This window comes from Microdochium trichocladiopsis (assembly GCF_020744255.1).
Source record: "Microdochium trichocladiopsis strain MPI-CAGE-CH-0230 chromosome Unknown B0I36scaffold_10, whole genome shotgun sequence".
Lineage (NCBI taxonomy): Eukaryota > Fungi > Ascomycota > Sordariomycetes > Xylariales > Microdochiaceae > Microdochium > Microdochium trichocladiopsis.
The window spans coordinates 1,820,132-1,837,017 of record NW_025763553.1 but is presented as its reverse complement, the minus strand read 5'-3'; the positions used below and the strand labels follow the sequence as shown (position 1 = coordinate 1,837,017).

At 54.2% G+C, this 16,886-nt stretch overlaps 2 protein-coding genes across 2 annotated transcripts; one reads left to right on the top strand and one right to left on the bottom strand.

Moving 5' to 3' along the window:
* Window positions 1–3,406: 3,406 nt before the first annotated feature.
* On the bottom strand, window positions 3,407–5,552 carry B0I36DRAFT_388018 (uncharacterized protein). Its single transcript, XM_046161210.1, has 2 exons — window positions 4,809–5,552; window positions 3,407–4,728 (listed from the first exon to the last, which is right to left on the bottom strand). The coding sequence occupies exons 1-2, from the start codon at window positions 5,172–5,174 to the stop codon at window positions 3,607–3,609; spliced, it is 1,488 nt and encodes a 495-aa protein (XP_046007480.1). The 5' UTR covers window positions 5,175–5,552; the 3' UTR covers window positions 3,407–3,606.
* Window positions 5,553–6,967: 1,415 nt separating this feature from the next.
* On the top strand, window positions 6,968–16,666 carry B0I36DRAFT_367698 (uncharacterized protein; the record flags this gene model as incomplete). The annotated part of the gene is made up of 2 exons (XM_046159513.1): window positions 6,968–13,434; window positions 13,495–16,666. The coding sequence occupies 2 exons, from the start codon at window positions 6,968–6,970 to the stop codon at window positions 16,664–16,666; spliced, it is 9,639 nt and encodes a 3,212-aa protein (XP_046007479.1).
* Between the last annotated feature and the right edge of the window lie 220 nt (window positions 16,667–16,886).

The following is a 16,886-nucleotide window of genomic DNA, read 5'->3' as shown; positions in this document are numbered from 1 at the left end:
GAATGCATGACGAATCGCCGAGGAGGTTGCCGACGGTGCAGCAAATGGCTGAGCATGAAGACGAGCGCTTTGACAGCAGCCCTCGAGGCTCGCAGACCGACGGGCAAGGGTTGACACGTTGCTTGGGGGTTGGTTGGTCTGATGCAGAACATCTCGACAGGGTAGATGCAGAAAGCGGACACGTAGACCGGGTCCCAGAGAGTATGCCGGCAGAGCGCTCATGGGTGCCAGCGCACGCAGTAGGGAGTGCTTGCTGATCGACCGCGCCGTTGAGCGACACTGCATAAGCTAGCTGCCTTGTCGTTATCAAGCGGCTGAATGGGGGAAGCTCTGGTGTCACAGAGATTTGCGGCAGCCTTCCACGTGGGCTGGCGTGCGCGTGGCTGTCGTGGATGGGGGTTGCGATTGGATGCTACATCTGATTGTCAGCCCATCATGCCAATAAGGGGGCTGGTCCCGAGTTTCGAGTTGGCGTTGTGATGGTTTCGCCCAGACAAGGCCATGCTGGAGTGGTGGTGGCCCGATCTGACGACGACAGCTGCACCCTCGGACGTCGACGTTGTACTCGGCAAGCGCCACGGCAGGCTGGCATGCTGCAATGGCGTCTGGTGACAAGCATCTCTCGAGAGACGGCGGAGCAAAGTTGAAGTTGGAGCCGGGGAGCTTCCAGTTGTGAGTGAAGCTCGCCGCATTGCTACGCAGCGCCACCTGCTGCTGCACCAGGTCTTGCAGTTTCCCCTCTTGGCCACACCCTGCAGCCTGCACCTGCCGTACCACCTTCCCAAAACCAACCCCGCCTGCTCCAGACTTTCGCCCAAAGATCCGCGGACAGCATCTTATCGACCCCTCTCGTCCATCCTGGCATCCTTGCCCATCCCTTGTCATGCCCTAGATCTCCGTCGGCTTTGCCCGGCTGCTCGTCGAGTTCAGACACCGCACCACGACCCACGACTTGAGTGCCGCCGCTACATCGGGAGCTAATGCACGATTCCCCTCTGAGTTTGCTGGCACAGAGCAATGGCGGCCAGTATACTCTGCTGCTACATACAGCCTATTCCTCGCGATGGAACCTCGGAAGCAAGACATACTCCGTCAGTCCCACAAACGTCGTCCAGAGATTCCATTCCGCCGCTTTAGAGTTTTTGTGATGCCCGGGCGAACACGTGGCATCCGCCTTTCTCGTCCCAACCACTTAACCACCTGCTCAAAAAGGACGGCTGCATCATGACTGCCCGTTGCGGTCTGCAACGCGACGGCGAGAGTGGCGTCGGCTATGGACAGTCCAGAAGAGAATGCCCGCCTCCTTGGACACATCGTCCTAGTCTGGACGCATGGCCAAGCTCGATCGGCGACACCAATCCCGCTGTCTGGTAGCGAGACGATCAGCCTCGTGGCCACCACGTGGTAATGTAAGTGAACTGCAATATCGCGAACACTATTGCATGTGAGCTAGATGTCTCGATGCTCGGCGACAGTCCTACTGCTTTACAAAACACGGAGGCATGGGAATCTGGTGCCATGGCAAATCCGCTGCTGGGCGACGCTGAAATTGCGTCTTGTCGGTGCTGGCTGGGCTGCGAGCATGGGCAGCCTTGTCTGCAGATTGTCAGGTTATTCAGGATCATCAGACGCGGGGCTGCGCAATCACCTCTCTTGGGACTCGCAGCATGCGATTCACTCAAGGTGCAGTTACTCGCACAATCTACTGCGCAAATTATGGGCAGGGTGAAAGCAACTGCTCAGGCTCGTTGAGAGACCGCTCGCCGAATTCGTAGCAGATAAGCTGAACCACACCATCTTTGTGCCTCTTGTGCTTGTTGGCGTCGAGTTGGGAGATCTCGCACGTCTTGCCTATGTAAGGCACAGTCGCGTTGCTGCTTTCTTTTTTTCTTGGCATGCAATTTGATCATTGCCCCCAGTCTCCTCCCGAGTCATGGTAGACATAACGCTGCGGCAACGAGTGTCAGCACTATCGGCTGAGGCGTGTTTCAGGTTGAGTGTCTTCTGCAAAGTGGTTTCAATGGTGACATCTACCATGATCGTTGCCATGAAATTGACTGTAGATCTCGACATGGGCGATCCTTGATAGACATATGATGTTTTCGAGCCTCACATTTCCATGCCAAATCCGATAAGAGATCGCTAGGAGTGCAGGGAACTTCTAAACGGCAAAAGATGACATGAACAAAGCAAACAAAAGCACATCACGATAGGTCAGCCGGAGGGCTGATCTGATCCTGCCTGTCGCTAATTTAGAACAGTCCAGGGCAATCGTGACACAATATTAGGCAATTTTGCTTCAAAACGGGGATTCAATGACTGCTGGCCTGGCCAAGGATAAAACCGCACGTGAAATCGAGGCGAGATCGGCTAGCCTGTGTAAGCAAGCATCTGTGTCTAGGTAAGCATTAGATAGTGATGATCGAGCTAAGAGCGACGAGAGTGTCGTTGATGTCTGTTTGCCCTGGCAAAAAGAGCACTTAGAAGAAGGACGTTAGCGGGAGTCATCGGAGGAGACGGGACAGGTTACTGATGGCCAAACTGTACATGCATGTTCTTTTCCCTTACTCCCTCGCAATCGAGACAGCAGTGTCCCACTCCTTTATTGGAGAGGGAATCAACCGGCATAACTATCGCGACTCTCTCTGAACCCCCTTCCCGTTGAATACTGCGCGACAACTTGCTTCGGGGGGTCGCCTGAATGAAGAAGAGGACTGTAGGAATTTTCACAGCGCACAAATGCACGGCGGGTGTATCCCACTCTTGTTTCGGTTTTCTGCGACTCCAGAACATGGTGGTGAGCGCAAGGGCACACAACTGACGAACAACCATGCAATGCTGCTGTGCCCCCTGGATATTACTCAATATGGTTTTGGCTCGTGCTAAAGACCATGTCAAGACGCGTATTGTGATCTGGCTGCTTTTCTACTCCTCTATCAACATTGCTCTGAAGAAGGACATGGCCGTCCTGCCCGGGGCTTACCAATACTGTCATGGCTGTCGTGAAATTCAATTCCCATTCCATGAGAACCTGTCGGTGTGCTGTCCAGATCTGAAGAACTCTCGTCGGCAGCTTAGTGCTCTATTCTACTGGGACACCCGAACCTCTGCGATCGGATCATCACCGAAAAATGATCGCCAGTCTCGAATCCAGACCACTGGCTGAGAAAGCCGACATGGATATTGTTTTAGGAGGGCACCATGACGGGTTCCATGAAATTGACGACGGCAAGATACGTTCTCGTACCTTTATCAATTTAGCATTCAGGATTCGAGTGGGGTGTAGCCCCCACTCGGACCATCGATCGTCTTTCATTCTTCTTCTTTTCTTTTTCCTTTTCTTCTTGGGCGGCTTTCTTGTCGCGACGTAGTCCAACATGGAATTTCAACGGCTAGGTGTGATCATCGCGGCAATGTTATCAAGTTAACAACATTTAGCACGTATCAATATGCCATCTTGTGTTAACAGCCATGTTGAGAAACTACACGAGAAATACGCTTGATGGATTCGAAAAGCAAAAGGAATCCCGAGGAATTCACTCAACGCCTAACGCCCATCTTCCTCGGTTCCGCAACAACTCCAGTATAACAGGCAGATGAGCTAGATCATTTCTTGCCCTTCTTCTCTTTGCCCTTGGAGTCATCCTTGGCCTCTTTATCATCCTTCTGCTCGTCGCCCTCCTTCTTCTCATCCTTGGCGCTGTCCTCACCTTCGCCTTCCTTTTGATCATCGCCAGCCTCTTCCTTCTTCTCAGCCTTGTCATCCTTCTTCTCGGCCTTGTCATCCTTCTTCTCAGCCTTGGTGTCCTTCTTCTCCTGCTTTTCCGCCTTCTCATCACTCTCATCCTTCTGTTCGGGCTGTTCACCACCCTCATCGCCGGACTCATCATTGGACTCATCGCTGGCCGAGTCGTCGCCTTCGTCTTGCTTCTCTTCGTTCTTCTCCGCTTCCTTGCCCTTCTTCTTCTCCTCATCCTTGCCCTTGGAGCCCTTCTTCTTGTTCTTCTTCTCCTCTTCCTCTGCCTTCCTCTCCTCCTCCTTGCGCTTCTGCTCTTCTTCCTCCTTCTGCTTCTTGATCTTTTCCTTCTCCTCGTCCTCGAGCTGAGCCCACTTTTCACTCCAGGCCTCCTCGCCGTGGTTCTCGTGGAACTTGCGCGACAGTCCCGAGAGGCGGGGCTTGGCGTCTCCGACCTTGGCCCGGCCGATGAGGCTGATGGTGATGGCAGCACCGACAATGGCCGTCAGGACGAAGCGGTAAGACGAGTACCAGTACGGGGCCCAGCCCCTCTTGGTGGCAGTGGTGTCGGCAAAGTAGAGCCCCGTGAACGCCGCGAGCTGCGAGGTCAGCGCGAACTCGATGGGCAGGAACATGGTGGGCCAGGCGGCGACCGAGGCCAGGACTCCCAGGCCGTACCGGAACCGGGTCCGGTCGCGGCTTGGCTTCTTCTCGGCGTACTCGAGGCCCCAGTGGATCGCGCCGAGGAAGCTGATGATGACCGCGCCGTAGCCGAGCTGGATGGGCTCGATGACGCCGAGCCACCAGTGCGCCGAGTCGTGGCTGAGCATAAAAGTGTTGAGGAAGCCTGAGCCGGTGGGTTCCGTGTTGAGGTTCCACGAGAGGAAGACGGTGGACATCGAGGTGGCGAGGTATGGCAAGGTTCCGGCTAGGCCTAGCACATAGGACTCCCGAGGGACGTGAGCTACGGAAAAGGTGTCTTTGACGATTCCCTGAGGCGGAGGCAGACGTCGTTAGTCATGATTGAACTGCTCAATTAGATTGCAGGGAACTCTGTCGCCGGGTGACTTACGAGGTCATGCTTCAGACCATCCGACACGTCCGCCTTGGCCGCACTCTCGGCTTGTGGCGATGCGGGCTCGTAGACATGCCGCACGGAAGACTGCGTTGACACCGCCGAGGGGTCGGACTCGAGCTTTTGCTGGCCCAGCCGCTTCTCCTCCTCGGCGTCTCTGCCCACCTGCAGTGGCGGCGGCGGGGGCTTGTCCGCGTACGATGCTTTCTGGGGCAATCGGCCGTCGAGGGCAGCTGCGAGTGGTCTTGGCCGCGTAGGACGAGTCGTGATGGTACGGGTGAAGCTCAATTGGGATTTCGCGGCATTGGATCGCTGGATGAGGCCCAGAGCGCGCTGGGCAACAGGTCTCGTGCCTCGCAGCATGGCGGTCGTGGGAGTGTCCCAGGGAGGACTCTAGTGACACAAATGGGCAACAATGGTATGAGAACGAGACGGGCTACTCTTGAACCAGTAGCAATTATGTCCGCGAATGGAGGACCGATCCTGAAAGATGCAATTGAACGAAAAAGAGAAGCAAGAGACGACAGCGGAGAGAAGCTAGGCTTTGGACGGCGGCGGTTTATCAGGAGCAAGCAAGCAGGATGGATGACACAAGCATGAGAGGTGGGGACGCGTGCTCGCAAACCCAGGAACCATTACATCAATCGCTCCACGGCGCAGACGAAGTGTCGCGAGGAGCACTGGGCCGGCTCATTACGTACGGCCGAGCAGCTGCGAGACAGGGCGAGCCCAGGTCGCGCTGCCATACTGGTGCTGCTGTGTTGCAGCTGTGTGCTGGATGAGGGCAGCTCCGAGCTCCAAGTTGGGGTAGGTGGGCACTTGCAATGACGTAATGCGCAATGGCCTGCCAAGCGGGCTGGCCCACAGCCTGTCTGGAGCAAGCTTCGATTCGATGCTTGCACAGGCCGTGACCCGCTCTCTCTGCAAGTGTCGGTGCACAGTTGTATGTGCTGCCCAAGGTATGTACAGGTCTCGAAGGGGGCAGATCTGTGTTTCGAGACTGACTGGCAAGCCATATTCTTTGAGGCGACCCTTGATCGCCTGGCTCGCGTCAGGAACAGGCACTGGCAAGAAGGACGTCGAGCACCGAGGAGTGGGGCTCGGTTGGGTCGGGTCTTGTTTTCTGGGGCTCCAGGGCCGGCGCGGGCGGGTGGTGTGGCTTGGACCTACCACGCACAATAGCGTCATCACTTGTCCTCCCAAGGTCGCTTGTCCGCGATGATCCAAATTTCAACCGTCCTTCTTGATGGGCTGGGCTGCACAGCCGCCTGGGCACCAGCACCCAGCACCGGGCGAGGCTAGTCGCTGCAAGGCACGCCATCCCTCCAGGAGGTCATGCCCATCTGCCTGCTCAGCACCCTGAGATACTATTTGACCGCATGCAATGGTCTCTGCTGGAGGCATGATGAATCGTGCGTGATCGGAGGCTGGCTGGACAGATACCCGATAGGCATAGTTCCGACTCCACGAGCAGCACAAGTTGGACGCGCCGACTCTTCATAATTCAGAATCAACCCTCCTCGTACGACTCGGATGCACGTGTCCGATCTTTGGCAGGCAGCAACGTCGGGCGTGCGTGCATGCGACAGCAAGCAAGCAAGCTCGCCCAAAAGGTCGAGCTTCCATCTCCAGATCATGGCCCACCCGCACACTCTGCCTGGCCCCACTTGATGCGGTCACTGCCCAAACCTCCCTGTCCTGCCAACACGCAGCTCCGCTACTGAATTGTTCTTCCCCATCATCACTTCGCCATACACCCGCCGTGCCCGGCTTCCTCCCGGATCCTCTCTCTTCCACAAGACGCTGCGCATTACAGCTCCGACTCTGATCCTCAACCTTGTACAATACATACCCACTGCTCGTCGCTTGCTAGGCACGGGCGATCAGTTGCGACCGTCCCGACGAGCACGAACCCCGCGATCCGTCCCGCTTACGCACGGTCACCCTCTCAACCACGACACCACGCGTGCACTCAAGAAAAGGCCGACACAGCAGAGGCCTTTTTTCCTACTCCTACCGCGCCTATCTTGTAGGCAACAACAAGCATAGCTCACGGCCACCGCGACCGATCCTCGCCCATGTCTTGAAGACACCCCTTGCGTTAGCTTATCCCACGTTCCCCCCCGGCCTGGGTTACGGTCCACACTTCTGCCAAGATGCTGGAAGGTCTCGTTGCCGGCCTGCTCAACCGCTTCCTGGGCATGTATGTCAAGAACTTCGATCCCACACAGCTCAAAGTCGGGATATGGAGTGGCGATGTCAAGCTCCGGAACCTCGAGCTCCGCAAGGAGGCTCTGGACCAGCTCAAGCTGCCCATCAATGTCATGGAAGGCCACTTGGGCGAGCTTACCATTGTGATCCCCTGGTCCAACCTACGGGGTGCTCCAGTCAAGGTCTTCATTGAGGACGTCTTCCTGCTGGCGTCGCCGAAGGAGGAGTCGGCTTACAATCCCGAAGAAGAAGAGAGAAGGCGGCACAGGGTCAAGATGGAGAAGCTTGACAGTGCCGAGCTGCTCAAAGAGAGATCCCAAGAAGGCCTCAGCCAAGAGGAGCAGAAGAAGAGTCAGAGCTTCACGGAGAGCCTGGTCACTAAGATTGTCGACAACCTACAAGTCACCGTCAAGAACATCCACGTTCGGTACGAGGACTCCATTTCAGCCCCCGGCCACCCCTTTGCTTTGGGTGTCACACTCGGAGAGTTCAGCGCCGTCAGTACGGACGGCGAGTGGAAGCCAACATTTATTCAGAACTCGTCAAAGTCGACACACAAGCTGGCCAAGCTCGAGGCCCTCGCCGTCTACTGGAACACGGATACTACTCTTCTCGGACCGGGTCGGGAGACGGACGAGCACGACGATCTCCTCCCACACGACGAGCTTATCTCCAAGTTCAAGGAAATGATTGGCAAGGGCAACGACGATGCCACAAAAGACCACCAGTTCATCCTCAAACCCGTCAGTGGGCAGGCCAAGATTGAGCTGGACAAGACTGGAGCCACCAATGTGCCCAAGTTTAAGGGTACTCTCCTATTCGACGAAATCGGCGTCGTTCTGGATGATGATCAGTACCGCGATGGGTTGATGATGGTCGACCTGTTTCACTACTTCATTCGGCATCAGGAGTACAAGAAGTTGCAACCCAAGAATGTGACACCGAAGGAGGACCCCCGAGCATGGTTCAAGTTTGCAGGAGACGCTGTGCTGGCCAAGATACACGAGCGTAACCGGAGGTGGACATGGGACTACTTCCGTGAGCGGCGCGATGACCGCATACGCTACATCGAACTCTTCAAGAAAAAGAAAGCGAACCAGCAGCTGTCAGCCGATGAATCCGACGATTTGAATAGACTGGAGATGAAGCTTGGCTACGAGGATCTGCGATTCTGGAGGTCCTTGGCTCGCAATCAGTTGAGGAAGGAGAATGCAGAGGCGCTCAGAAAGCATCCACCACAAGATCAGCAGCAGCAGCAAGGCTGGCTATCCTGGGTGTGGGGTTCCAAGCCTGCAGCCGAGACGACCGACTCACAGGAGAATACGCAGATGACGGAAGAGCAGCGCAAGGAGCTCTACGAAGCGATCGACTGGGACGAGAAGGCCGCACTTGCTGATGCCGTTGACGTCCCTCGAGATACTGTGAAGATGGAGCTGAACACCTGGCTCAGTACCGGATCGTTCACACTCAGGCAAAGTCCGCATGGGACCAAAACTGATCTGCTCAGCTTGCACTTTGACCTGTTCAAGGCTAAGGCCCTCAAGAGGCCAGACTCGATACTTGCTGATCTCAGCCTCGGCGGATTTCGAGTCAACGACGGCACAACTCCCGATAGTCTGTTCAAGGAGATCGTGCGTGTCAAGGACGCACCGGAAGGAGAGGACTCGACACGGTTGTCCATCGGCGAGCTCGAAGGCTCATCGCATGAGACCTTCTTCGACTTGCAGGTCGAGCAGAACCCCTTGGATGGGCAGGGTGACTTTGCAGTCACGGCCAAGCTGAAACCCCTGGAGATTGTTTGGAACCCCAACTTCGTCATTGGTATTGTGGACTTCTTCAAGCCTCCAGAGAGACACATGGAATCCATCACTGCTCTAATGGAGTCTGCCGGAGCAACAGTCGAAGGCTTACGGCAGCAGACGCGGGCTGGTCTCGAGTTTGCGCTGGAGGAGCACAAGACTTTCAATGCCAAGTTGGATTTGCAGGCGCCTCTAATCATCATTCCACAGAGCATCACGACAAAACGGTCGACGTGTCTCATTCTTGATGCAGGTCGCATCAATGTGGATAGCGAGCTTGTCGATAAAGCGACATTGAAGCAAGTTCAGGACAAACAAAACCAGTCATACTCGGAGGAAGATTTCAAACAGCTCGAGTCGCTAATGTACGATCGGTTCATTGTCAAGCTCACTTCGACACAGGTCCTGATTGGACCATCCATCGAAGAGACCAAGCGCCAGTTGGTCGAGAAGGATGAAGAACTTCGAATGCATGTGGTGGAGAAGATCAACGTAGACTTTGTCGTCGCGCTGTCTATTCTGCCGAAGGCTCCGAACCTCACAAAGATGAAGATTTCCGGCCACATGCCTGTCCTACATGCAACCGTATCAGACACAAAATACAAGAGCCTGATGAGACTCATCGAGGTGGCTATTCCCAAATTCGGCAATCAACAGCAACAGAAGCCGGCAGAGTCAACAGCAGCGAAGCCTAAGAGGCCTCGCCTTCTCAGTTCTGCTTCTAGCCGCTCTGGCCGCACCCGTTCACATCATCGAAAGAGTTCTTCGAACCCGTTCTTCTCCCAACAAACTGCAATAATTCTCGAGGACGACTCAGACAATGATGACGAGTTTGAAGACGCAGCGGACGGAAGCTCGAATCAGAACCTAAAGCTGCAACAGAAGAATTTCGAATTCAAGTTCTCCGTCGACAAGCTCCAGGGCTCACTATACAAGAGTGACCCTGACGGTGAAGATCCCGACAAGCTCTTGGTGGATCTTGTCGCCGAAAGCTTCGATCTTCACTTCTACATGCGGCCGTTCGATATGGCTGCAGAAGTGTCGCTAGGCTCTGTCACAGTTGACGACTTCGTGGAAAACCCTTCTGCTGAGTTCAAGTCAATCATCTCCTCGGGCGACGTGGAGGATCGGCAGAAGCAGACAGATCTGGTTCATGTCAAGTTCACGAAAGTGAACAGGGAGTCACCAGAATTCATGTCAGTGTATGACGGCATCGACACGAACGTCAACGTCGCCATTTCCACGATCAATGTGGTTGTCACGAGGAAGACTCTCCTCACGTTGTTGGATTTCATCCTCGTCACATTCACAAACAACAACAACGGCGCTGCGCCTAATAATTCGGCCGAGCAAGCCAGAATCACCGAAGCCGACGAGGCTGGCGACAAAGTCACAATAGTTGAGCCACCCGCGGAAACAGCCCAGCCAGAGCAAGGCTCCATGCGTGTCAAGGTCGACCTGAAAGCCATTCGACTTATACTCAACAACGATGGCATTAGATTGGCGACCCTCTCCTTTACTCACGCAGACATCGGTGTGTTCCTGTCTGGCAAGACTATGAGGGTCGCAGCAAAACTGGGCGATCTGACGTTGGTGGACGACGTCAACGTTGGGGCATCTGAAAACTCCAGCTTCCGGAGACTTGTTGCCATCCAGGGCGACGAACTGGCGGACTTCCGCTACGAGACTTTCGATTCAAGCAATACTCAGACTTATCCTGGCTATGATTCATCAATATTCCTTCGAGCTGGGAGTATCAAGGTTAACTTCCTCGAAGAACCGTTCAGGAAAATCGTCGAGTTCTTGGTCAAGTTTGGCAAGATGCAGGCCATCTTCAATGCTGCAAGACAGGCTGCGGCAAACCAAGCGCAACAGCTCCAACAGAGCACGAGCCGGTTCAAATTCGATGTGATTGTCAACACTCCAATCATTGTGTTCCCCCGAGCCTTGACTGCCGACCGACACAAGAGGGACTATATCACCGCCTATCTGGGTGAGATTTATGCTCAGAACAAGTTTGTGCCCCTTGATGACTCGGAAAACTCGGAGATCGCCATGAAGCTCTCCGCTGGTATACGGAACATCCGCTTGACCTCACTGTGTCACTACTCTAAGGAAGAGTCTGAGGAGCTCGAGATGATTGACCACGTCGATCTCGGCTTCAACATTGTGTATGCGGAGCATACGGCTGGTTCCAAACGGCCAGACACTGAAATCGAGGGCACCATGACCGACATCAACCTTCGGCTCACGCAGTACCAAGTCCAATTTCTCCTAGAGATTTCGCGATCTGTTCCTGCTGCTTTTGCAACCAATTCTGAAGCTAGCAACGAAGAGGCAGAGCGCGATGTGGATGAGCGCACCTTGCGCCGAGCGAAGACAATGTCATCAACCATGACTGGTGGCGAGGAGCAGATTGCAGATTTGTCACCAGAGCTGGGTTCGAGGGAAGACACCTGGACCAAGTTAGACTTGGTGTTTTCGGCGCACAAGATTGGACTTGAGCTCATCAGTGCTTCTGAGGACAAGCCGGTCGGGAATTTGGACTCTGCCAGCTTGTCTCGCTTTTCTTTAGACGACAGCAAGCTCAAGACAAGAATGTTGGCCGACGGGTCATTAGAGGCGGAGTTTGTCATCCAGTCATTCACCATCTTCGACAGCCGCGCAAGAGAAGGAAACAAGTTTAAGAAGATCATGACTTCGTCGAACAAGGATGTCCAGCAGTTCATGGCAAGCCTGTCCATGACAGGTGCGGAACAGCGCAGCATGATTGCTGTTGTTGCCGTGGACAGCCCTCGCGTCATTTTCGCCTTGGACTACCTCTTCGCCATCCAAAACTACGTCTCAACCGCCCTCAAGGTCGAAGAACCGGATCCTCTAATTGAGGAAAGCATCGACTCTACAGACGTATCAGACAACGAGTCTATGCAGGTTGTTGTGCCAGACAATAAGTCTAGAAGTCCAGCCCAGGATGCCAAGCCTACTGTACCAAAGGAGGCGCCGAAAATGAACATTTCTTATCGTGTCAACATTGTCGATGCTCAGATCATCCTCATCGCCAACCCGCTAAGCAGCAGCTCCGAAGCCATTGTACTAGGCACGAAGCAGGTCCTCCTCGCGCAGCAACATTCTTTGACTTTCAATGTTTCGGAAGTTGGCATGTTCCTCTGTCGCATGGACAAGTTCGACACTTCCCGCCTGCGCATCCTGGACGACTTTTCAATCCAAGCGTCATTGGACAGTTCGCGGCCAAACATGAGCAGTATTGGCATCAGCATTGAACCGCTTATCCTGCGTTTGTCTCTTCGCGACATCCTGCTTGTTCTACAGATCATCAGCAAGGCTTCTGAGATGTCTGTCAACGAGGAGGACTCTAAGCCGAGCGCATCCGACCAGAAGGCCAAGCAATTGAGGGGAGATGGCTTGAAGCAGCGTACATCAAGTGGCCATGGCTCAACAATTGCGCGCAAGACTGGTAAGGGTACCAAGACTGCCAGGACGGGCGGTACTGCAGCAGCCAGCAACAAGGCTTCCGCGCAACAGCCCCACGATGTTGTCAAGAGGCCACTGAAGCACGAGGAATTAACGGCGTCTCTGGAGGGCATTCGTGTAGTGTTGATCGGAGACCTTCACGAACTGCCCATATTGGACATGAGCATCAAGGGGTTCACGGCAACAGCGGCAGACTGGACGAGCTCGTTGAAGGCCGAGGCAGCGGTGGACATGTATGTGAATGTCTACAATTTCGCCAAGTCTGCTTGGGAGCCTCTGATCGAGCCTTGGCAAGTCGGCCTTGGCGTGGCGAAAGAGCAATCCAGTGGGCTACTGTCAGTCGATGTTGCTTCCAAGAAGACGTTCGACATAACAGTCACGACCGCGACCATCGCTCTCGCTTCCAAGTCTTTCGACTTCCTGACACAAGATCAAGATGTTCTAGGCAAGCCTCGTGGCGTGGAGGCTCCCTACAAGATTCGAAACTACACTGGCTTTGATGTCGCAATCCAAGCCAAGAGCCAGAGCAACGAAGATATCTCTGCCAAACTGGAGGATGGCGAGGAGGCTCCCTGGAGTTTTGAACACTGGGAGAAGATGCGTGAGAACATCATGTCAGAGAACAATACTGCCAACAGCGTCTCGGTCCACATTGAGGGCAGCGGTTTTGACACAGTCAAAAACATTCGTCTAAACCGCGAAGGAGAGTTTTTGTATAGTCTTCGCCCGAAGGCTGATAATATCCTCCACCGCCTTCTTGTGGAAATTGAGCTCGGCCAGGACAACATCAAATATGTCACACTTCGATCACCGCTATCCGTGGAGAACAATACGCACATTTCGATCGAGCTCGGCGTGTTCGATGCACAGGAAGGGCATCTGCTCAAGATTGAAAAGATTCCTCCAGGACAAAGTCGACCAGCACCAGTCGGTGCCGCCTACCTCAAGAGTCTCCTTGTTCGACCGGATTCAGGTTTCGGATATGAATGGTCGTCTGAGCCACTCTGGTGGAGAGACCTACTCAAGCGGCCGACAAGAACCCTGGTCTGCAAGGGAGAGAACAACGACCCCTTCTACTTCCAGATGAACACCATATTCGACAAGGGCCACTTTTTGACAGGGTGAGTATCCATTTGGGAAGATGGTTCCGTTCAATCCATGATGCTGACCAAGATAAACAGGAAATACCCCTACATGAAGCTGAAGTTATCCCCCCCAGTCGTCCTGGAAAACCTTCTGCCGTACGATTTCAAGTACGCTGTGTATGACAAGAATGCCCAGAGAGATTGGAGCAACTTCCTACGAAAAGGCGGCGAGAGCCCTTGCCACATGATAGAGCTCTCGCATTTGCTGCTTGTCAGTATTGACATGCAGGACACTCAGTTCAGGGCAAGCGAGTACGCGATTGTGAACGCTCCACAGCAATCTGACTTCAGGAAAGAGAGCAAGCTCATCTGCAAAGACGAAGACGGGCTGCCGCTGAGCCTGAGGCTCCACTATGTTAAGGTGCCGGATGGTGGAGGCGCTTTCAAGGTCACAATCTACAGCCCGTATGTGATACTGAACAAGACAGGCTTGAGCATCAATATCCGTGGAAAGCAATTCCTGCAACAAGCTAAGAGAGCTGCTGGAGAGTCGAGCCTGGATCGTGCTGCTGGCCGCGAGAGAACCAAAGCACTGCCCTTCATGTTCTCTTTTGGAAGCGATGATCAGCGAAACCGCGCACTTTTGAAAATTGGAGACTCGGAGTGGAGCAAACCACAGAGTTTTGATGCTATCGGCAGCACATCCGAGATCGTTCTGTCGTCAACTCAGAGAGACACAGAGATCCATGCTGGAATCACGGTCGAGTCTGGGGAGGGCAAATACAAGCTGACGAAGGTCGTCACGCTTGCGCCAAGATTCGTGGTCAATAACAAGCTGGGAGAGGACATTCACTTGCGACAGCCGGGCTCATCGGACTTCTTGACTGTTGAGTCGGGCTCACTGCACCCATTGCATTTTCTCCAGCGTGCCAAGGAGAAGCAGCTCATGCTGTGCTACTCGGGCGTTGACAACCAGTGGTCTTCGCCTTTCAACATCTCGGACGTTGGCACCACGCACATCAAGATCGCAAAGGCCGGTCAGCGACAGAAACTTATTCGTGTTGAGATTCTGTTGGAGGATGCAACCATCTTCCTGCATCTCAGCCTTGAGACAAAAGCCTGGCCGTTTTCGATGCGCAACGAGAGCGACACAGAATTCACATTCTACCAAGCTGACCCTAACAGAATCAGCGAATCACACGACGGCGATGGTGATCGATCAGGTTGGCGGCAGATTCGCTACAGGCTCCCGCCAAGAAGTATCATGCCATACGCGTGGGATTTCCCGTCAGCGAAAAAGAAGGAAGTGGTTCTCACTGCATTCGGCAGGGAACGATATGTCAAGCTTGCTGAGATTGGAAACCAAGTCCCATTCAAGTTTCCTGACAGCACCGGCACGCAAAAGATCGTCGACATCAACGTTGCTGCCGACGGTCCCACCCAAACTCTTATCCTGTCCAATTTCAAGGTCAACAAGAGCTTATACCGTCAGAAGACCATGAGTGGATCCACCGCTTCAGCCAACAGTAGTACTACGGGCGGCTTCGTCGTGAAGAAGCAGGACGACCCAGCGACGTTCCAGGCACACTTCAGGCTTAACGGCGTTGGCATCTCCCTGATCAACCAGCAGCTAAAGGAGCTTGCTTACATCACCTTGCGAGATATTGAGCTCAAGTACAACGAGTCGCGCCTGCACCAAGGCATCACAACCAATATCAAATGGATACAGATCGACAATCAGCTGTATGGTGGCCTCTTCCCAATGATACTGTACCCCGCCAAAGTCCAGCAGCGAGCCGAGGATGTCGAGCTGCATCCCTCGCTCCACGTCGGTATCCAACGAGTCAAAGACGACTCGTTCGGTGTGCTTTACGTCAAGTACTTCACGGTCCTGCTCCAAGAAATGACGATTGAGCTGGACGAGGACTTCATTTACGCAGTCTTGGACTACTCCAAAGTACCTGGCGCTTCGTGGACTGAGGTTCAGGAAGACAAGCTCTGCGACGAGAACATCGATGTACCTGAGCCAAAGCAAGAGCAGTCTGGCCAGGACATCTACTTCGAGGCCCTCAACATTCAGCCCATGCAGCTCAATTTGTCATTTATGCGCACTGACCGGGTCAGCGTGGATGACAAGACTTCGACTCGCAATCCAGTCATGTTCCTTGCCAATGTCATGACCATGGCTATCGGCAATATCAATGATGCGCCCATCAGGATGAATGCACTTCTCATCGAGAATGCTCGTGTCTCGATGCCCATCTTGATCCAGCTCATGTCCAATCATTACAGCCAAGAGGTCCTCTACCAGGTCCACAAGATCATTGGCAGTGCCGACTTCCTCGGAAACCCTGTCGGTCTGTTTAACAGCATCAGTAGCGGCATTACCGATGCTTTCTACGAACCTTACCAAGGACTGCTGATGTCTGAGAACCCCGAGGACTTTGGTGTCGGCATTGCGAAGGGCGCAGCCAGCTTCGTGAAGAACTCTGTTTATGGCTTCTCTGACTCGTTCTCAAAGTTCACTGGCAGTGTTGGCAAGGGTCTTGCGGCCGCTACACTGGACAAGCAGTTCCAGGATCGCCGCCGCATCACGCATGCAAGGAATCGGCCCAAGCATGCTTTGTACGGCGTGACCGCTGGTGCTAATTCCTTCTTTACGTCTATCGCCTCTGGCCTTGGTGGAGTGGCTCGCAAGCCGCTCGAGGGCGCTGAGCAGGAAGGTGCTGTTGGCTTCTTCAAGGGCGTAGGCAAGGGTTTTATCGGACTCGCCACCAAGCCTGCCGTTGGAGTCTTTGATCTGGCTTCTAATGTCTCCGAGGGTATTCGCAACACGACGACCGTATTCGACGGCTCTGAACTGGACCGTGTGCGGCTCGCTCGTTTCATTCCCTCCGATGGCATTGTCAGGCCTTACAATCAACGCGAGGCTCTGGGCCAATTCTGGCTGAAGCAGGTCGACAACGGCAAATACTTCAATGAGGAGTACATTGCCCACCTGGAGCTTCCGCGTGAAGACATGGTCGTCATGGTTACGTATTCACGCATCCTACTCATCCGCAGCCGCCGGCTGACTACCGAGTGGGATGTGCCGCTCAAGGATATCCAGACTATCTCAAAGGAGCGCACGGGCTTGAGCGTTGTGTTCCGTGGAGGGCAGAACGGGCCGTTCATACCGGTCGGGGAGGAGAGCGGGCGTGCGTTCCTCTACAGGATGGTCGCGGTAGCTGTGGAGGAGTTCAATCGGCGGTTCAAGGGGCTCGAGTAGAACTCGCCGTGAGCCGAGGCATACCTCGGATAGGGGGATCAGCATACAAGAGGATACTCTTTCGTGGAGCTCTTAACCGTCGAGAGGAAAACAAGCATGGGATTGTGGGGACAAAAAGTGTTGTATACGAAAGCGACTTGCATTAATTTTTAATTTTCATCATCTTCTTTCCTTCTCAAAGAACTAAATCCATGATTCTCATGTCCCAGCGTGTCCTCGG